The sequence below is a fragment of the Trachypithecus francoisi genome, unplaced genomic scaffold, assembly GCF_009764315.1.
Source record: "Trachypithecus francoisi isolate TF-2019V2 unplaced genomic scaffold, Tfra_2.0 Lachesis_group3, whole genome shotgun sequence".
Taxonomy (NCBI): Eukaryota; Metazoa; Chordata; class Mammalia; order Primates; family Cercopithecidae; genus Trachypithecus; species Trachypithecus francoisi.
Genome location: NW_022681468.1, coordinates 121551555 through 121573664, shown reverse-complemented (window position 1 = coordinate 121573664; position 22110 = coordinate 121551555). Strand labels below are relative to the sequence as shown.

The 22110-nt window shown below is 53.1% G+C and overlaps 1 protein-coding gene across 20 annotated transcripts in view; it reads left to right on the top strand.

The window, feature by feature from the left end:
• Positions 1-7096, top strand: part of MAP2K5 (mitogen-activated protein kinase kinase 5) — a 268342-nt gene extending 261246 nt beyond the window's left edge. For 19 of the 20 annotated variants that reach the window (XM_033189635.1, XM_033189627.1, XM_033189632.1 and 16 more), the window contains one exon: positions 6627-7096. In XM_033189635.1, the coding sequence (XP_033045526.1) occupies positions 6627-6749 (123 nt within the window). In that variant the 3' untranslated portion in view covers positions 6750-7096. The remainder of the gene's footprint in view (positions 1-6626) is intronic. The other variant, XM_033189623.1, reaches the window with a different exon arrangement.
• Positions 7097-22110: the final 15014 nt, after the last annotated feature.

Below are 22110 nucleotides of genomic sequence, written 5' to 3'. Positions count from 1 at the left end.
CTGACTCTTAGCCAGGAGCCCTTGCAGTCACCCCACACAGGGTACGGGGCGGTGGGGAGATTGTTATTGTGATGCTTTGGCTTCCTCTTGTGGAGTCACTTATCAGGGACCCTCCTTCCCTGACCACTCCTGTTGATTAGCCTGGCCACGCCCAGCCTGGAAGGAAGAGTTGGCCCCAGGGATAGTTATGATTTATTATCACATGTAATTAATATGATCAAGCTGCCAACTGTCCTGCCACTTGTCAGCAATTCAGCAGACATTGGAAATCTGTACATCCTTCCATAAATTATTAAACTTCTCTAATCTGAAGTTCTCTGTGGGGTAAGTAGAGATCAGATTGGTAGCTTTAAATCTTTAACAGTGGAACATGTTTTATTATGTAAAATTAATGCAAGACTTCAAAATTAATGTAGAAGTGGGGGGAGTCTAGCATGAATGTATTAGTATCCATTGTAGACACTTCTTTTTAAAGTCATCCATGAGACTTAAAGGACACAAATTCTGAGAGCCAGGGTCACGGGGGCTAGTAGCAATCTCATATCTACACTCAGCTTATTTCTGTATATTGTCTCAGTAGCACAGTGTCAAGGAAATCTTCACTCACCCAGTTGCCTTCCCAACTTAGGCATCCATCAAACCAATGTAGATGCTTAAGAGAGGAATAGCAGAAACGTTTTGTTTTACAGTTAGTCACTGACAGCAATGACCAGCTGTTCATATGAATTGCTTATGGTAAATATATTGGTCAGACAAATGGTACTCAAAACTTTTGGGAACTGACACCATCAGAAACTCAGAGCCATGGACCACACTGCATCCCCCACCGCGATGTACGTGATGGGGCTCAGTGTACCTGGGCTGTGGTGCACTCACACAGCTTTACACATGCATGCGTACGTCCTGAGTGGACATCTTTTTTCAAATGACCAGTGTGCCACAGCAGCCCTCTTAGCCCATGCTTGCCATATAAGAAGTTGAATAATATGCACAGATCTAAGTGGACTCGAAGAGCTGCAAAAAGTAACACCACAGTATGAGGTAACAGTATTCAGTGTAACTCTTTGACCATAGTTGAGTGTATGTTATTTTTTTAATCAGTTTTTAAAACTGTAGCTAAAAAAATTCTTAACAGAATTTGAAACAGCTGCAGAGCCCCCAAAACACATCACACCACACCCTGTGGCTCCGCTGGACTGAGATCCCATCTCGTCCTAACACTCCATTAGTGTGAGAAGGGGCAGAAGGGTTACCACAGCCAAGCAGGCTGGGATCCCAAAGGGAGGTGCACAGAGCCTTTAAGCAAGGTTCACAGGTCCGGCAAGGAGAGACAAAGGGATGGGCAGTAGGTTGGCATTTGGAGGTCCCTTCGGCCTCTCAGATCACCATTTACAGGGCAGTCACCTGATCACAGGGCTGCCCTGTCCAACGGCAGTTTGTTGGACTCTTTACTAGGCCAGGCTTACTGCTTCAACAGGTTCCTGGGTCCTTGGCCTCCTATCCCATGCAGCATCCTTGGTGGGAGAGGAGGTGCTTGGTGCTCACCCTGAAGGAGAAGTCCTGTGGCCCAGAGAGCCACCAAATGTCTAGAGCAGCCACAGCTTATGGAGGCATCTCCCCAGAGAGACACCACCAGTAGGCAGGCAGCGTGGTGTCTTCCATGGTAGAAGAGTGTCCTGGGTTAAAACTCGAACTCTGCTACTTTCTCCATGACCTTGCCCCATATCATCAAGTTTTCCTAGAGCTGTAGTTTCCTTTATAAAATGGGGGTGCCAGGAGGATTCAAGAGAGCTGTGTGCAGATGTAAGGCATTCAGCCAGTGCCTGTACACAGCAAGTGCTCAGTGAGTAGATGTATACGTACAGAATATGTAAGTCACCTTTTCATGAGGGCCTACCACATGCAGGCATTGCACCAGGCCCTGCAGCCACACCAGCAAGTTACTAATTCTTCAAATGCATGATATTCTCTAGAAGAAAGTTATAGAAAGAGATGAAAGTATGGGGACCCCAAATAGTTACATTCCTATTTCGGAAGAAGCTCAAAGCCCAACTAATGGCAGACAGAGAGGTGTCACTAAATGAACACTGGACTGGAAGTCCAGCCCCACAAGCCTCAGGCAGCACTCACACACCACGGCAGGCTCGGAGCCTCCATTCTTGTCCACACAACCAGCACACCATGCCCTGCCCCCCTGCCTCCACGTGGGAGGGGCCCGGGAGTGTCCTGCTGTCAGTCCATCAGGAAGGCATCTCACCACAGGGGATTAGGGACGTTAGTACAGAGGCAAAGAGTCAAACTAGTGACACACTGACGAATGCCCAGGTGGAAGAGGGAGTGGTGAGCAACTACAATTCATCTTCATGACTGTGATGTTTTCACCAGTGTCCCTCATTGTGCTTCTCAACCCCTTTGGTGAGGGTGTCTGCCCAGGCGATGCCGGCACCTCCCCGACTCCCCCCTGTGTCCCACTTCTGGAGTCGTCCTGCCTCTGGCAGCCCTCTTCTTTTCCCTTCATTGTGTCTCCATCTTTTGTGGCAAAGTCTGTGGACCATAATAACTTCAACCCTCGTCAGTTTAATTGTCACAATTGGCCCTGAGAGAATCCAGGGAATGAGAGTGGCTCTCACTGCCTGGTGATGAGGCAGCAAGATCTTTCAGCCTTTCCAGCCAGGCACTGCCAGGCTCCACAGACATGACTGTGCAGGAATGGTGCTAACATGCTTTCTGCGTGTAGGACAGAGGGGTAGATGCCTGGGGCGGTCACCGTGGGTGGAAGATGCTCTTGACAAGCGTGTGTATTGGTGCCTGTGCTTCCATTGTTCCTTGTAGCCTGATGGGACTGCAAGAGCTTGCCTGCACCTGGATTCCTCTGCCTGGGAGGGATGTACGTTTCACCCAAGCCCAGAGGAGGGACCAGGCGCAGGGGCTGGAGACTCTGCAAGAAGCTTCGAGGTTGGCTCTCTGATTGCAGGCACAGGAGAGCAAGGCATTTGGAGTCAGGAGACCCGTGTTCTGGTTCTAGCCCAACTGCCTAGTTGGTTGCCCTTGGGCAATTTCTACACACTGAGTGTCAGTTTAGTCTTTGGCGCAATGGAGATACATAGCTGTGTGTGGGCCACAGTGAGCATGGGAACCAGTGGGCACATCAGGACAAACCCTTGGCAGGTGCCCAGCACGCAGCACTCCTTGCCCAAGTCAGTCTCTTGCAGGGTGGTGTAAAGCATCACGGATACAATGTGCCTCATCAGTAATATGAAGGAGGTAGAGTCGCCTCTCAGCTGGATTTGGTATTATTTGGTCTGCTATCTCCATCCATCTCTAGGAGTCTGGCCTTGCCAGGATGCCTAGAGCATCTGGCTGTGTGGAACTCGGGCACCTCTGGGTGGCCAAGTGAGTTTCGTGCTTCCTCCCAAATTCTCCATCAGATTTTGTTTGCTTGCTAAACTCATGAGGAATGCCTGCGTTGTGCATGTCACAGGGTTAAGGGCGTCAGTTACAGTCTAGGAGGAAGGAGAGAACCACACCGGCCAGAGTCCCAGGGGAGCCAGGCCAGCCCCGAGAATACTCCAGAATAGAAACCAGGAGACACGAGCTCAGTGCCAGCTCCTAACCCCCCTCTTCCCTCCCTGGGCCTCAGTGTCCTCTCCTCTAAAATGGGGGTCATGGTGTATTTTCCCTGAATCCCATGCAGGGCTGATGGGAGGAGGGGGAGTCATTGACTCTCCCAGTATGTCCAAGGGACAGTGCTGATAGAGGTCAAGACCTGGGATGGTCTAGGCTTGCAGCCTGCACCCCTGATGGTACCTCTGGCTAGGCAGGCTTGAGTCGCCAAGGTAAAAACAAGATGAGGGAGAATTGCAATCTGAATACTGATTCTCCCTCCTCTATCCAGGAAGAGCCCAGGGCAGCGGGTTTGGGTTACAGACTTGTGGTTCAGTCCCACGCCTGGGAGCTCAGGCAGGTCAGCTGTGACCCTGCAGCCTCCATCAGTAAAGTGGAGGCGATTGTGCCCACCTATGTGAGTTAACACTTCTTAGGCTGCAAATAACAGAAACCAGCCCCAGCCTGTGAGGTGCCTCACAGGATCCTGTGACCGTGTGGACCCTGCAGGCAGAGTCGCTGCCAGGCTCTGGGTATAATGACCCCAGGGTCTCCAGTGCCGTCAGGACCCCCTCCTGCCTGCCTCTGGACAGCATCTCCTGCTCTTGGGCCCTGCACACTGGCTTTTTCTATGTGTCCAGTCAAATGGTGGTGAATGTCTGCCAGCAGCTACCAGGTCCACAGGCCACACAGCCTAGGACGCTGGGTCCCCTCCATGTCTGTCTGCCCCCTGTGATTCTCTCTCAGGCAACCACCCTAAACCAATCAACAGTGGCTGGGGACAAAACCATTGGGTCCAGGTCGCTTCCCTTGCAGGTGGGGTAAAGTGTCAGGGATACAACATGCCTCAGCAGCAGCAGGAGACGAGTCACCTCCCAGCCGAGGAGGGCAGGAGAGGCTGGCGTCTCCACCAGAGCCGAGGATGGGGCAGCCAAGCAGCCCTCTCCCCTCGCCTACCGGGGCACTTGGGCAAACTGTCTCCCTGCAGTGCGGCCATCCGCCCTTCTGTAACGTGCAGGAATGCCTCCACTCCCCCTCCTGCTGTTCCGCTCTGCTTGTTCCAGAACAGATGATAACAGAGATGGACCATATGGGCCCCAAAGTCACCCGTCATTCTGGGAAAGTGACACTGTGTTACCCCGGGCTTGGGGGGAGGGGCCTGTCACTCCTGAGCACAGCTTCTCCCTTTGTTCTTTAGAAGGGCACGAGGTCGCCCCTCCGGAGCCTCCTGAGAGGAAGTGTGCATGCTTGGACTTTGGGAAGGATTTCCTCTGTCTAGGCAGCAATTTGGGGAAGCAGCCATGGGGTGGGCATATATATGGGGAGGAGAACATGTGGAAGCCAAAATCCAGTCCTTCCTGGGCCTCTCCTGCCTCAGGCCCCAGGCCAAGCCTCTGCCACCCACAGGGCCACACCCAGCCTGGCCTCCATGGCCCCTGCGCCCTTAGGGGTCCCACAGATGTGTCAGGAGCCTCCAAGAGTGCTCTGAGCAGATTATGGGAAGTGCCCAGCTGGGCTCCAGGCCTAGCTCCACCCCAGCCTCAGCAGGTCCCTGCCTGGGGTTGGGTGCTTTGGCACCTTCGAAGCCAAGTTTCCTCCTCCTCCTCACAGCTCTGACTGCTCTGTGTGCCTCTGAGCTAGACTCACACAGGGTGTCCCCAGGGCAGGTTTCCCAACCTCGATTGGGAAGGTTGGGGGCAGGCACTGCATCAGCCTAGGGTGAGGCGGCCTGGGCATTCTTCTCCTGTCCCCCACAGGTCTGACCTGTGGTCCAGAGGGGCCATGCAGACACTGAGGTTGGGACAGCCAGGGTCCACATCCCTCCTGGCTTTGTGATGAGCTCATGGCGAGGCTGTGTGGCTCTTTAAGCAGCCTCTCCAGGGCTACTGTCAAGGCTGGGGTGTGTTGGGAAAGCAACCCTGAAAGCCCAGCCCACCCTGTGCAGGCGGAGGACAGGCCCAAGAGGGGCTGAGAAAGCTGGAGGGAGAAGAGCTGGAGGGATCAAGGAGGAAGCGGCCACTAGACGGGGAGGGAGAAGAGCTAGGGGGAGACACAGAGCGCCCTCATCTTCCCAGTTCTCTCTCCTCACTGTGGCTCCCCGAGTCTCACCATGCAAGCTGCACAGTTTTGGGTGGGAGAGGAAGCCACCAGGTGTAAGTTCCTAGGCAAGAAGCCGCTTGGTGAAGAGGAGAAAAGAGAAGGCTTTTCACTTTTCCTTTCACCTCTGACGTGTGGCCTGGCGACCTGGGGTTGTCCCTGCTTTTTTCTGACCTTCCCTGGGAATTCCCAGGAGGCCCTAAGATTGTGGATGTAAAGCTTTGTGCTTCAGGACAGCAGAGAAGAGAACTGGCTAAATAGAACCTGGCCTGCCTGTGTGATAAGTGGGTTAGAACCAGAGGCAGGCCACAGGGCAACAGGGCCGGCCCCTCCAGAGTCCAGCCCCCACTGGAACTTCTCACCAGGAACCCAGTGATCCTGTGCACAGCCCAGCACATTCCTCCCCATCCCCCTTCCCCTGACATGTTTGCCTTCCCTCCAATTACAGGTAGTGACTTCTTTATAGGAGAGCTGTAGACAAAGGAGAAAGCTAAAAGGGATTGACATAGCCTCTGACGAGATGATTCTTTGGTCTCTGGGCAGCAACTGAACCAGAAAGCTGGCAACAGTGCCAGGCCTTGGCCAACGGGCCATGCGAGTGATGCTGGGCAGAGGAAGGGCCAGGCAGAGTGTGCAGTGAAGACAGGCTCTCCCCCTTAAGCACCTTCCAGGCTAGTGCAAGCCTCAGGAAGAGGTGGCAGAGTCTGAGATGTGCCAGCCAGTGCTCCAGACGGTTGGTACTGACTAGTATGTCACTGCCCGTCCCTGGGCCTCAGTTATCTAGGCCGTGAAATGGAGCTGATAGCCTCCCTCGTTACCTTACAGGGTTACTGGGGAAAGATCAGATCCAGGCTGAGGGCCCTGGAACGTGCAGTGAGCGCTGGAGTCCAAGGACTGCTTGTCACAGCCTCCTCTCTTCCCCGCAGGGCCACCCGTTCATCGTGCAGTTCAATGACGGAAACGCCGCCGTGGTGTCCATGTGGGTGTGCCGGGCGCTGGAGGAGAGGCGGAGCCAGCAGGGGCCCCGTGAGGCTGCCGCAGGGCGCTGAAAGCCCCGGACCGGTCACCAAGGAGAACAACCCACCTGTCGCCCCTCTCCGTTCGCTGCCTGCGCCAGAAGAGCTTTGCTGGGCCCTGGCTTCCCTGCCTTCGCCTTCACCCCTGCCAGCAGGTGGCCTTGCCTGGGGAGCCCCACGTGTGGCCCGCCCCACCAGGCCATCCCCATATCTTCTGGTCTGAAGGGGCTGACGCTGGCAAGGGAAGTAAAGGGTGGGGCATCGAGAATGGAGGTTCCTAGGGTCCCTGCCCACTTCTGTTTTCCTAATGTTTTTCTCTGTAAAGGGTCAGGCCCATCAGCATCACTGATGGGAATAAAAGTATTACTGCTTTGTGACAACCTCTGCCATAAGAGTTGTGTTGCCCAGTGGGTCTGTCACCCCCCAGGGTCATAGCAGAGACATCTAGCCATAGAAGGTTGACACTGTCTCCATAGGGTGCCGCATTGCTAGGGAGCCGCTGCCCAGCTGGGCTTCTATCTCATGGGTGGGATTAGTGCTATTACAAAGGGTGAGTTTGGGGCCAGGCACAACGGCTCTCGCCTGTAACCCCAACACATTGGGAGGTCGAGGCAGGAGGATTGCTTCAGCCCAGGAGTTCAAGACCAGCCTGAGCCAACATAGTGAGACCCTGTCTCTACCAAAACTTAAAAAATTAGCAGGGCGTGGTGGTGCATGCCTGTGGTCCCAGCTACTTGAGAGGCTGAGGTGGGAGGATCCCTTGAGCTCAGGAGATCGAGGCTAAATGAGCCGTGATGGCACCACTGCACTCCAGACTGGGTGACAGTGAGACCCTGTCTCAAAAATAAATAAATAAAAATAGCGACCTGGGAGTCAATTATTTTGATAGGGGTTTTATATGTTACTAGCAGCTAGTATTATGCCAACTAATGTAGGCCTTTGCATTTGGTGCCTGGAGCACACTTCCCCCGTGCATCCACATGGCTCACCTCTACACCCTTCAGGTCTCAGCTCAAATGGCATCTCAGTGAAACCTACCTAACCACTCTAAAATTGCAACCCTCCTGCACCTGCCCTGGGCCAGCATGTGCCCCTCACTTGCACCATTTTCCTCTGCTGCATTCAGAACTGTGTGACACATCACTAATTTTACTTATTTTCTCTTTTGTCTCCTTCTTCCCCTGCCCTCCATTAGAATGCGGTCTCCACAAGGGCAGAGATTCTGATCTTTTTCACACTGTATCCCCAGTGCAAAGAGCAGGGCCTTGGCTGTGCACAATAAATGTGTGTGGGTCAAATGGCCAAAATGGTGGAGCTGTGACTTCCAGTCCATGCGCAGTCCAGTGCCCCATGGAAGGGCACCCTATGTGAGGCATCACATGCTTCCCAGGGCAGAGTGGGCTCGTCATCATCTTAGGAACGCTTTTCAAGGCACAGGCCCCCAGCTTTCTCTGAGCACCTGCCATTTCCCCGGGGTTAGGAAGGTCACAGAATTGGATGGGGCCCCTGGCAGGAAGACCCTGGCCCAGTACTCAGGGCAGGGAGAACTGCAGGCAGTGTGCATGATGGACTTTCTCAGGAAGAGGCGCTCAGAGAGTGGAGAAAGCTCAGTGGCTCCCACACGGGGCTGACTACCCTGGAAAGTGAATCAGCCACCACCCAGACTAACGTGCATCCTCATTTTGAGAAGATCCATCCAGCAAGCCTGTCAGCCTCAAATCCAAAGTCAGGGGCAGTAGGAAAAGTGAGCAGGTACCTTGCTGGGCAGTGTGCTTAGGGCTTACTGTATCAACTCATTTAATCCCCACCATGATCCCAGGAGGTAGATAGTGATACAATTATTCTGCCCATTTTACAGATGAAGAAACTGAAACAGAGAGACCAGGTGACCTACCCAAGGTCACCCAACAAGTAGCAAAGCACTGTTGGGATCCAGAGCCCCACTCTTAGCCACGGCTCTGATAGTCAACTCCACACACACAGAACACATACGTGCACACGTACACACACACACATGCCCTGTCCTCTAACACAGAGGCTCCCAAAGTGTGGTTTGCCAAGATAATGTTGGTACCTTTGGGAAGGTACAGGTGCACAGCTCCCCAGGGATACAGGTGCGGAGCGCCACAGCACTGAGAAACACTGCTCCAGACGTATGCTTTGGCCTGGAGGCCAACTTTCAGGATGATCTTGAACAAAGCACGTCTCCTGTCTGAGTCTGTTTCCTCATCTGTCAGTGCAGGGGTTGATCTCACTGTGTCCTGGAGCTCCTACAGCCCTGATGTCCCAGAGCAGAGTTCTCACCATCTGGGTTCATCCTGTGAACATTCTTGCCCCCAAATTGCGTTACCTACATACATGCACGCTCAGAATTTTGTTCACAGCTTTAGGGTTTGTGGAGACCCTGGAGCCCTCTCACTCATGACCCACTGTCAGGGGCCCCTGCTTTGGGGCAGCCCCCAACTATAAATTCCCCTCTGGCTTGAAGTCAAGAAGATGGGGAGCTGAGTGACCCCTGAGGGGTTCTCCTGCTAAGACCCCTCTGGCCAGAGGCAGGTCCCTCTTTGGCCTGTTGAAGTGATTCCTCCAGTCACCCTTGGGGGCCAGAGGCAAAGTTGCCCCTGCCCTCAGAGGTCACGGGAGGGCTAAGACCTAGAACACTGCAGTGCTGGAGACTGGGCTAGGCAGCACGAGCCCTTCCCCTGCTGGAAAGCCACCCCAGCCCACCCTCACCCCATCCATGTAGCTAATTCCTATTCTTCCTTTCAAGCCCGTCTCAAACGGCACCTCTTTGCTGCCTTTTTTTTTTTTTTTTTTTTGGAGATGGAGTTTCGCTCTTGTTGTCCAGGCTGGAGTGCAATGGTACACTCTCGGCTCATCACAACCTCCGCCTGCCAGGTTCAAGCGATTCTCCCCACTCAGCCTCCCGAGTAGCTGGGATTACAGACATGCACCACCACGCCCAGCTAATTTATGTATTTTTAGTAGAGACGGGGTTTCACCGTGTTGGTCAGGCTGGTCTCGAACGCCTGACCTCAAGTGATCCGCCCTCCTCAGCCTCCCAAAGTGCTGGGATTATACTCGTGAGCTACTGTGCCCAGCTGGCAGCTTCTTTATTTCCTTCTCTGAATATAGACTGTGAGCCCCTTGAGGGCAGGGTTGAGGCTGACTCACGTCTATCCCAGAACCTGGCCCAGGGCCTGCACAGGGAGGGTGCCTGTGGTGTGGGAGGGTAGGAGGGAGGGAACGTAGGGTGCAGGGATGGGGACCCTCAGACTTGAGACCCTTGGGGCCTGTCACTGTCCTGCTTGAATCTCTTGCTCCAATCCTCAATATCGCCCACTCACTTTCTAACTGGAGCCTCTGAAAGACCAGACCCTCACTGGAGGCAGCCTCAGGCCTCTCAGACCTTCAGGGGAGCCTAGAAGGAAGTGTTTCCAGGACAGGAGGATCCTGGAGGGGCCCCAGCTCACAATGACGGGGAGGTGCCTCCTCTGCTTCTAGGGCCCTGGCTTGAAGGCCAAGAGGCCCCTCACACTCAGCCCATTGTCCCTGCTTCTGTCTTTGGTTTTCCCATGTGGGGAATGCAGGATACAGAATCCCAGGGCTTTGGAGATGTTCTAAGAAGTCCATTGGGGCAGAGGGAGGAGAAGTGCAACCCTCTTCTCCAGATGTGGTGGGGGCCTTGTGGTCCAAAGCAGTGTGACCCAGAGCCCCTACCCAAGGCCCAGCCCAGTGAGGGGGGTAGTCAGGCCAGTGTGAGGTGTATGGCCTCACTGAGGGAAGCTGTGGGTGCCCTGCCTGAACAGACCCACATCTTTGGGGAGGCGTATACTTCCAGGTGTCTGCACACTCAGGCCAGGGTGGAACCTCCAGGTGAAGCCTCGGGATGATGCTGGGTCTGCAGGCTGGCAGTCCCCGGGCCCCCATCACACAGGGTGGTTCAGAAGGGACCGGACAGCTGCTTCCACATGGGATGGAGCCCAGAGAGGGCCACAAAGCCACCTCAAAGACGCCTTCCGTCCCCGACTCTGCCCAAACTTCCCCTTGGAGCTTCAACCTTTAGCTAAGTCTGGCCCCTATTAGAACGGGAGCCTGGCCGAGCGCGGTGGCTCTCGCCTGTAATCCCAGCACTTTGGGAGGGCGGGGCAGGCAGATCATTTGAGCTCAGGAGTTTGAGACCAGCCTCGGCAACATGACGAAACCCTGTCTCTACAAAAATTAGCCAGACGTGGTGGCACATGCCTGTAGTCCCAGCTACTCAGGAGGCTGGGGTGGGAGGCCCACCTGAGCCTGGGAGGGGGAGGTTGCAGTGAGCTGTGATCGCGCCACTGCAATGCAGCATGAACGACAGAGTGAGACCCTGTCTCAAAAAAAAAAAAAAAAAAAAAAGGAAAAACAGAATGGGAGCTTGTGTTCTCAGTCACAGAAATGTCCATGAGAAAGAGGGTCATGGAGGGAGGATGGAGGGAGGGAAAGACAGCCCCAAGTCCCAGGGTGAGGGAGGGAGGTAGTGCCCAGCAGGTGGACAGAAGGGCGTGGAGAGGGGAGCTGCACCGATGGTTCACAGCAGCCCAACTCCATTCCTGGGGCCAGGTGGGCCCCCAGGACTGCATCTCGACCGGGTCCCAGCTTCTACTTTGGGGGATCGGGTGTTTTCACTTCATGAGGCCAGAGGAAGCAGTTAAATCCAAGCACAGGCGAGAGGCACAAAGCAGGAGGCTGAGGCTGGCATCAGCTCCAAGGTGCTGTGGCAAAGGCAATAGGCGTGGCGATGTGGGGTCAGGAATGGGGAGGAGCAAAGAGGTCTGCGGGGGAACCAGGCCAGGGGAAGCAGTAAACAGCTCAGGATGTCTGCCCTGAGTCTGGTCCTTGGTGGGTGCTGGCTGTTCATATAGGATGTGGGACGAGGTCAGTGGCCTCCATGGCAGAGCAAGGCTGCCGTGGCACTTGCCGGCTTTGTCATCATGACTCCTTTCCGCCTTGGCAGAAATCACATCCCCAACCCAGCAGACATGCTCTTCAACTAGTAGGTAGGCAGGGCGGGCTGTGGCTGGCAGTGCATGGAGCCCCTGAGACAGCCTGGGCTGGCATGAGCCACAGGAGTGGATTATTATGTGGGGCAGGGGAGGCAGCAGAGCCCAGACCTCATAATGACAAATTTTCTGCTGAACGACCACAAATATTCGCTGTGACTTTGGACAGAGTCTGAAAAAGACTTTGTTTCCTCCCTTGGCGGTATCATTTGTCTTGTTTTGAAGCCACGAGATTGCAGGCACGAACTTATAGACTCAAGTTTGTCTTAATTGCTGTGGTGTCACCACCTCTCTGGCAGATAACAGCACAATGAACGAGTCGATGGGGCTGAGCCCTCCAGGTCCTTCTTCTAAAGTGAGACAAATGTCCCTCCTTTGAGCCCAACAGTCCATCGGCAGCTCTGTCATTTATTTATCTCCCTAACAGTTTGCATTAACTTGCAAGGGATAAAAAGTCTCTCCTGCCTGCAGACTTAGTTAAAAGCATCCAGTCAAACTGTACTGCTGGTCCTTCCTAGGAATTTGCTCTTTTTATCTTTCTTCCTGCTTTGGGGAAGAGGGGTTGTAGGGAGAGCAACAGGGCACACACTGGGAGCAATAATGAGGGCAGAAGCATGAGAATAAAGTTTTGAGATAGAAAAGAAATCCTATTTGTCTTGTAATATGAGTTGCATGTGGCAAACTGCCTTCACACTGGTCTCATTGGTCTTCCAGTGTCCCTGCAAGGGCAGCAGGCAGCAGGGTCGTCCCCACCTCTCTGTCTTCCACTCTATGTTCCCATCACAGGGGGTGATGCTCTGCTCCCTGAATGTCCAGAGCCCTCTCTGCCTCTGAGTCAGCCTGGGACACCTTCCTCCCATCTCTGCCTCCTGCCTAATTTCTGTTCTTCCTCCAAGATTCAGCTGAAATGTAGTTCCTGTGGGGAGGTCTTTCCCAATACCCAACCTGACCTGGCCCACCTGTGGGTATAGGATCCCAGCCCACAGGCTACCGTCACCCTGGAGCTCCTCTGTCACTGCCTGACCTCTCTATATTGTCCTGTGTTTCCTTACATCATCTCTCTGCCTCACCTCTGTGAGAGCCCCAGGAAGACAGGAGCTGGCTCAGGGCCTGGCATTCAGGAGATGCTCGAGAAACAATGGTTAAATAAATGAAGGGGAAGACGGGGTGGGAGGGGCTTCGGGAAACTTCAGTGATCTGCCTCCAGCCATCTGGGAACAAGTTATTTACTTATTTATTTGAGATGGGGCCTCACTCTGTCACCCATGCTGGAGTGCAGTGGCGCAATCTCGGCTCACTGCAGCCTCAGTCTCCTGAGCTCAAGTGATCCTCTCCCTTCAGCCTCCCAAGTAGCTGGGACTACAGGCATGCACCACCATGCACAGCTTGTTTTTAAAGTTTATATAGAGATGAGGGCTCACTGTGTTGTCCAGGCTGGTCTTGAACCCCTGGCCTCAAGCAATCTTCTCACTTCAGCCTCTCAAAGTGCTGGAATTACAGGCGTGAGCCATTGCACCCAGCTGGGAGGGAGACATTTATGGAAGCATCTGATGGGATTGTGGCTGCTATTTCACTTTCTCTCTATTACTCTGCATTTTTCAAATGTAACTCAATAAAAATGTATTATTTTGTAATAATAATAATTTGTTTTAGAAAATGTTAAATCTCTTGGTCAGAGTCCCAGCAAGGCAGTGGGGGAGGCGGGATTCAATGCAAGTCTCCTGATACCCAAATCGAACCCTTCTTTTCTACCCCATGGCCTCCTGGGTCTTTTTTGGCAATCCTGTGGGGGAGGCAGATGAATCTAGCTATGAAGGCCGGGCGCAGTGGCTCATGCTTGTAATCTCAGCACTTTGGGAGGCCGAGGCAGGTGGATCACCTGAGGTCGGGAGTTCGAGACCAGGCTGACCAACATGGAGAAACCCCATCTCTACTAAAAATACAAAATTAGCCAGGCTTGGTGGCTCATGCCTGTAATCGCAGCTGCTTGGGAGGCTGAAGCAGGAGAATCACTTGAACCTGGGAGGCAGAGGTTGCGGTGAACCAAGATCATGCCATTGCACTCCAGGCTGGGCAACAAGAACAGAACTCCGTCTCAGAAAAAAAAAAAGAATGTAGCTATGAAGGGCATGGGCTTGGAGTCACACAGACCTGGGTTCAAGTCTTGGGTCCTCCACTGACTCACTGTGTGACCCTAGGCAAGATGCCTAACCTCTCTGAACCTCAGTTTCCTCAATGGCAGAGTGGGTAATTACAGTAGTGGATATTGTTGATGTCATTGTTAAATCATCCCTGCTACAGGCCATGATAAGCACAAAACACTTCTAAAGGGCTGATTTCTGGCCCCTTCCTCCCACCAGGCACCACTGCCCCACATACACACAGACCCACATACAGCCACTGAAGTCCTGGTGACTCCCCACTTCTGAAATATTCCTTCCCCAGGAGAAATAGGGCCTCCTTCCTCTGTGATGCAGTGGCAGCTCACGGTGACGCTCAGGGACCATCATTCTCCAGCAAATATTGTTGAGGCTTTTCCCCTTCCTCCTCCCCCACCCAATGGTGATTCACTTCACCCTCTGCATTTCGATGCAAGAGATGCATGGGGCATGAGCCGCTGCTGCACACTAGCCTGGGTGGAGTGACTGCGAGGAGGTGTTCTGTCCCCCTTACTGGAGTGAGAGTCCTGGGAGAACACAGCCTGCATCATACAGGGAGGCAGCTGTTGCTGAAGAAACAGCTTTCACTTCAGACAGGTCTGGGTTTGAGTCTTATGGCTACTACTTCCCAGCTGTGTGGCTTTGGGCAAATCACTTCACCTCTCTGAACCTCAGCTTCCTCAGCTGTGAAATGGGTATGCTGGCATCATAAGATTCTTAGGAAAACAAAATGAGATGAGAGATGCCAAGAGTGTGGCACAGTGTCTGGTGCACAGTGGGGACCCAACTTCCTTAGCTGGCATCAATAGAAATAGAAAAGCGACCCACCTCCTACAACACTGCCACCACCAGCCCTAATCCTGTCCCTCTCTAACCCCTTACCCTGCTTTACTTCTTTTTCACAGCAATTGTCACCACTTGGAATTACAGTAATCTTTCTTGTCCATCTCCCTGCTGGAGTGTAAACTCTAGAGAGCAGCGACTAGGTTGCCTTAATCCCCCACTGTGTCCTCAGCTCCTGACACACAGGAGGTACTGAGTAAGTGTTTGATGAATTCATGGTGTCTCTAGCACCTATGCTGGGCCTTGCTGAGGTTTCAGAGAAGTCCTGGGGAGTCTCCCTGCCCCAGTGGGGGTTGCCTGCTTGTTCACTAAAAATCCCAGCAAAGCTGGTACCATCTCTCCTGGGGGAGGGAGGATACTCATTTCTCCAGACCAGAAAAGCCAGCAAGGGGTCAAGGCAATTTAAAGGAGAGAGAATAATCTTTCAGCACATAGTGCTGAGGCAACTGGATATCCACATGCAAAAGAATGAATTTGGATCCCTACCTCACATCATACACAAATGTTAACTCCAAATAGATGGGTTAATCATAGACTAAAAATAAAGAGCTAAAGCTATAAAAATTCTTAGAGGAAAATATAGAAGTAAATCTCACAGAACAGCCTTCTTAGATATGAGGCCAAAGCACAAGCAGCCAAAAAAAAAAAAAAAAAAAAAAAAAAAAAACAATAAATTGGATGCCACGAAAATAAAAATGTGTGTGCTTCAAAGGACACCATAAGAAAATACTATGAGTAAAAAGAAAACTCATAGAATGGGAGAAGTTACTTTCAAATCATGCATTTGATAAGGGACTTATATCTAGAATATATAAAGAACTCTTACAACTCAATAATAAAAGTACAAATAACCCAGTTGAAAAAATAGGGAAATTATATAAATAGACGTTTCTTAGCAAATGACTAATAAGCACATAAAAGATGTTTAACGTCATTTTATCAGGGAAATGCAAATCAAAACCACAATAATGTACTATTTCATACCCAGCAGGATGACTAATAAAAAAGACAAATAATAACAAGTGTTTTTGAGGATGTAGGAAGATCAGAACCCTCATCCATTGCTGATGTGAATGTAAAATGGTGCCATTCTTTGGAAAAGTAATCTGGCATTTCTTTACAAGGTTAACTATAGAGTTATGGTATCACCCACCAATTCCACACTTGGATATATACCCAAGATAAATTCAAGTATGCAACCACACAAAAATGTGTGCATGAATGCTTATAGCAGCATCATTCATACTCGCCAAAAAGGGGGAACAACCCAAATATCTATTGATGGATGAATGGATAAACAATGTGGTATATCCATATGATGGAATAGTATTTGGCAATAAAAAGGAATGAAGTGCCAATACATGCTACAACATGGGTGAACCTTGAAAACATTACGCCAAGTGAAAGAAGCCAGTCACAAAAGACCAATGTTACATTATTCCATTTATAGGAAATGTCCAGAAGAAGCAAATCTGTAGAACAGAAAGTAGACTGGTAGCTGCCTCGGGCGGGGGAGGGGAGAGTAGGGACATGAGGGATGATAACTAGTAAGTAAAGAGTTTCTCTTTGGGGTGCTGGAAATATTCGAGCATTGATAGGGTGATGATTGCACAACTCTGTGAATTACAAAAGAAAATCATTGAGTTGTAGACTTTAAGTGGATGGAGTATATGGTATGTGCATGATATCTCAATTCAGGTTCCCTTGGAGTCAGTGGAGTCGGGGAGACTGTGGGGAACTGTATGACATGCCTGGAATTCAAGTCCTTCCTCTGATTGATGTGGCATCCTATGGTTTTCCCACACCCCAGAACCTGGGCTCAGAGATGCCTCAAACTGTCCCAGCATGCAGACCGGAGTCCACCAATGTTTAGGCAGCCATCTTGAAGTGATTGGAGGCTGTCAGGGAAGGAGGAGCTCACATGTGCTGAGCGCCTACTCTGCCATGTGATTTGTGCAGGACTGGGACTAGAGGGAGGACTTTCAGGACCCCCGAGACTGAGTGACTTCTTAAATTTTTCACCCAAGGCACCTTACTCTAGTCCCATTCTTGACTGTGTTCCATATTCCCAGCACCTTAGTTCATCATTGTGACATCAGGCCAGGTGCTGTGGCTCATGCCTGTAATCCCAGCACTTTGAGAGGCCGAGTTGGGTGGATTGCTTGAAGCCAGGAGTTCAAGACCAGCCTGGCCAACATGATGAAACTCTGTCTCCACTAAAAATACAAAAATCAGCTGAGTGTGGTGGAGGGCGCCTGTAATCCCAGATACTTGGAAGGCTGAGACAGGAAAATCCCTTGAACACGGGAGACAGAGGTTGCAGTGAGCCAGGATCATACCACTGCACTCCAGCCTGGGTGACAGATTGAGCGAGATTCCATTTCAAAAAAATACATATATATGACATCCCTGTGAAGCCCACACGAGTACGTTACAGTTGCGGGTTTAGAGACTCAAACAGAGCAAGTCTTGCAGGCTCCAGAGCCTGTTTTCTTTCCAGCCCTTTATCCATGATGCTGATGGAAGAACCCCTGGGGAAGCCCCTTGCAACCAGGGAAAGCTTGGCAAGCCTGCCAGCAGCTCCCCACCTCCCAAGAACAAGTGTTTTGGAAGTCTCTGCCTGGATAGCTTTGAGTCTGTGTGGAGGGTGGGAATCCCAAGACCTCCTAAACATCACTAGGGAGCAGAAAACCTTCTCTTGAAGAACCACATTGGCCACTAGACCCCAATAGGATCAATAACTGTGGCCAGCAAGTCAAGTGGGACCTGGGCTGGAGCTTACAACCCTCATTCTCAAATGCTCATTTCATCCACCCAACAGGCCGAGTACCTACTAAGTGCCAGGTCCTGGGTATGCAACTACAAACACAACATTCCAGTAGGAGAGAGAGAAACACAAAAAAGTGACCAGAAAATATTAACCCACGAACAATCCAGTGATGAAAATAAAACAGCCATGGACAGAGGGGGATGAGGGCCGGCACGAAGGCAGGCTTAGAGGAGGCTCAGGAGAGGTGGATGCAGGGAGGGAGAAGGTAAGGCAGCCTGCTCTGCGGGGTGGAAGCCTCCGGTGACACTGAGTTTTCTCAATGTGTTTTCACGGGTTCATTGGAAACTTCTAAGTGTCCACACAGTCTCCCCATGCTGAAAGGACCTTGGAAAAAGGCTGTGGCTAAGCTGGAGCTGATAGGAGGGGAGCCTCTCACCTCTGGGACCAGCCAGGATGCAGGCAGGGATCCAAGCTAGAGATTCGGGAGAGGATACTCATGGGAAAACCTGGGGCCAGCTGGAGCTGCTCAGCCACCCTCTTTTCCTTTAAGAGATGTTTTGTTTTGTTTTGTTTAACAGACAGGGTCTCCTTCTGTTGCCCAGGCTGGAGTGCAGTGGTGCAATCATAGCTCACTGCAGCCTCCCTCTCCTGGGCTCAAGTGATACTCCCGCCTCAGTCTCCCAAGTAGCTGGGCCACAGCTGAGCACCACCATGCCCCAGCGCTCTCTCTCTCTCCCCCCCCCCCATGTATACATATATATATATATATATATTTTTTTTTTTTTTTTGGAGAGATGGGATCTATGTTGCCCCAGCTCTTCTTTTTCTAACACCTGTGCTCAGGCCTGGGAGGCTTCTCTGTCTTGTTCGGGCAAAGAAGGCTGGTCCAGGATTCCCTCCTTAGTCTCTGCCAGCCTAACTTGCATACCCAGGTGAGAGAGCCTCAGGAGGGCAGAGCCGGGCCCCAAGACCTTCAAACCATTCCCGAGGCCTCCTGGCTCTCCCTCTCCCCAGAAGCTTAAGCGTCCTACACCTAAGTAGGGCCACCAAGCTCCACCCATCTGCAGGGCTCTAGAAGAGAGGTGTTCATGAGCCCCAGGACTCTGGATCAATCCTTCACTCCCCTTCACTCCTGCAAAGTGGGGATCCATGTGCCCATCATACAGATGCAGATATGCAGGCCCAGGCAAAGTCCAGGGCCCTTCCTGGAGTCAGCAGCGGAATCGGGTCTGGGCCCACCAGGACCGCGGTTGTTCTCCCTCCTTTAGATGTTCCCGAGAACAGGAAGTACCCTGCCGTGAGGAGCGCTGGTCTCACCTATGATCCCAAAGAGCCTGGTCCAGGCAGCGGAAATCCAGAGGGTGCGGCCTCGCGCCAAGTCTGGGCCCTCTTCAGTCTCAGTCTCTGGTCCGAAACCGGAGTGAGGTGGGCCCGGAGCTCTGAGCACCTTCTCACGGGCTCCGAGGCCCCCGCCTTCTCCTCACTTTTGCTCTCGGGTTGGTGCCCGGCAGGCCCCGCCCAGCCTCTTTCACTTGCTTGGGCAAGGGCAGCCGCCGCGCCGGGCTCTGCCCTATGTGGCCGTCGGATTAATATCCAGATATTAAGCAAACAATAAATTAGCAAAACTACAAGAAAATTTTACAGCCCTTTGCATTTGGCAATCATTGAGTGTTAATTAGAAATTCATTACAATTAAAACCCTGCCTAAACAGGGCCTGCGCGCCTTAATTACATCTGATTTTTAATTCAGAATACGTGTTTACACAGTAAGCGCTACGTACCCCGTGATTATCCCCAATCCTCTTTATACTGTACTAATTATGTAAATTAAACCTAATTAACTGACGAAAACTGCCGTTAATTCAACTAGTAAAAGATATGTGCTTGCGGAGGAAGCGCATCCGCCCAGCCCCAGCCCAAGCCGGAGCCCAAATGGACGCCACACCCGGGACGCGGAGGCAGCGCGGACCCCACCAGTGGGAGGAGAAGTGCGCAAGGCGCAGCTCGCATCCAGAGTCCGGCTCTTTGACCCCTGGTGCCACCCGGCAGCGGATAAAAGAGAGAGAATCTTCAATAATGGGGGTCAGGAAGGCCAAGGGCAGCGACGCCTGCGGGCTCTGGACAAGGCCGCAGGACCCAGAGCCCCCACTGAGGAAGAGGGGTCCCGCCCATCCCGTCGGAGCCTGGGTTGCGGTCCCAGCTCTGCCGCTCACTGCCTGCCTGAACCTGAGCAAGTGCCCTGGCTGTGCCAGGCCTTATTCCTCTGCATCATGTAGTGAGGGAGATACTGAAACGCAGCGCTGCGCCCTCCTTACGGTCTCTCCTTCAAACTAGGCCCTTTCTGCAGCATGCCAGGCACCACTTTTTGAGTCTAGAGATCAGCCTGCGTCCCTTATGGGCTGAGGGCCTTGGCTGGGGAGAAGGTCAGGGTTGGCTTCTACTGCTGGATCCTCAGTTTCCTCCTGTAAAATGGGAATAAGTGGTTCCTATCTATTCCCAGGGCCCCTGTAAGAACCAGCTCTTCAATCAGTAAAGTGCGATCCGCGGTGATATTAACCCGCCGGACGCCGGCCCATAGTAGAGCCCCAGCTCCTACCCCCATGACCTGCTCCCCGGTGCCCAGCCCCGAGCAGCGGGGCTTCCCCAGCCTCTGTCCATGCGCCTTCAGTCTTTCTCCAACTCAGATCAGGGACGGGAGCTGGGTGGGTCTCCTGGCATTGGCCAGAGCGCGGGGAGCTGTCCGTAGCTTGGTGCTGAACGGAGACGCACAGTCGACGCCGCACACCCCCTAGTGCGGGGCGGTACCCTTTGTCTAAGAGGTCCCGGGCCCCCCCCGCGGCCGGGCTGCTGGAAACGGAGGCGTCTTTGGCCCTCGCTGTACAACAGAGGCAGGACAGGCAGGCCCTGCTCAGGGGGACCCGGCCCATCCTCTGTTCACTCCCACCCCCCAGCACCCTGGGGGCGTCCTGGCTCCAGGATCCTTGTCACGACCACGCCGAATTCTGAGATGCCTTTTAAAAAATCATTAGGAGGCTAAGAATAATTACCGAACGGGATTGTAATTATGGGGTGGGGGAGCCTGGGCCGAGGGAGGGAGAATAAGCTGGCGGGGACTTGGGGGCAGCTCTCGGACTGGGACGGAAAATAGGTTCCTATGTTCTCCCTAGGGAAGGTGTGGGAGGAAAGACAGCGGGGAGTTGGAGCGGGACAGAGGCACAGCCTGGGAAAGACGCCCGAATGGAGGGGCCAGAGGCAGAAAGAAAGGGGCTGAGCAGGTTCCAGGACTCCTCTGGGAGAAGAGGGAAAGGCAGGAAGATGCGAGACAGAAAGACTGGAACTGAGGAGGGGGAAGAGGGCAAGAACCCGATCTAAAAGAGACCCTCAGAGGAGACAGAGCCCACAAACTTGGGAGAGGTTTTCGGGGCCTAGGAGAACGGTACCCTACGTCAGCCAGCGTAGCCGGGAAGAAGGCAAAGGAGTCCGTGGGCTGCGCCTGCCCCCTCCTCAGTTCCTGCTCCAGGCCTGAGCGATCGGTTCGCGCTTCCAGAGCCCCTTCCCAGGATCTCTGAGAGCCAAGAGGGAAAAGAAGAGAGGGGAGAAGTGGAGGAAAAGGGGAGACACGCCCCAGAGGAGTTGGGACGCAGGAGAGAAGGGGGCCCATACCCGGTAGCCCGAGGGAAAAACGAGGCGAGCGGGGCGAGGGCGACCCCGCGCCGCTACCCGCGGAAGATTTATGGCACCTCCCGGGTTCCAAGGACAGGCTGCGTTCGTCGCTGCTGCCACTGCCGGTAGTCGCCGTGGCCGCTGCGCCCCCTGCCCAGGCGGCCTGCGGAGCCCCAGGCCATCCCTGCCATTATTAACTTCTGTTTGATTAGGGTAATTGTTCAAACTTGGGCCGGACAGTATGATTAATTACAGTTTAATTAACGTGTCCATTAAGGACACTTAATGCCAGGGGGGCAGGGACGGGGGTGGTGGAAGCGGCCGACAGGGCGCCCGGGTGCGGGCAAAGAGGGGCGGGGTGCAACTGGTAACGCAAACGAAGAAGTAGAGACAAATTGAGACAGGAAGAGAAGGGGACCCAATGGGGCATTAGGGGAAAGAATGGTGAAGACGGACAGACCGATTGAGAGAGATAGGAGAGGGGTGGAGAGAAACGGAGCTTTGAGGAGAGAGAGGAGGTACCCAGGGGCGTCCATAGCATCAGGGGACTGCACCTACCCCATGGGGAAACTGGGTTAGCAGCGTTGAGAGAGTAGTTGACCTCAGATCACGCCCAGCGATGACTTGGCTCCTGCCCTGGGCCTGCTGGTGACGGCGAGGCGAGGCATTCAAGTCCAAGGGCTCCCCAAACCTAGTTCCCAAGTCGCCTGCTCAGGGACGGAAACAGGAGAACGCCCCTCCTCAGGTTAGAGCTCTCCTGATACCTCCCACCTAAGTCAGGAGCATGGGAGAGGCAGATCTGCTCCTTCCCGGCTGCCATCCTCTCTGCCTGGCACCCAGGTCCTTGTCCTGGACTCTGGTGACCCTACTGGTTCCCCAGGGCCACTCTAGGCTTCACCACTCCGGCCCTTGCCTGTGGCCGG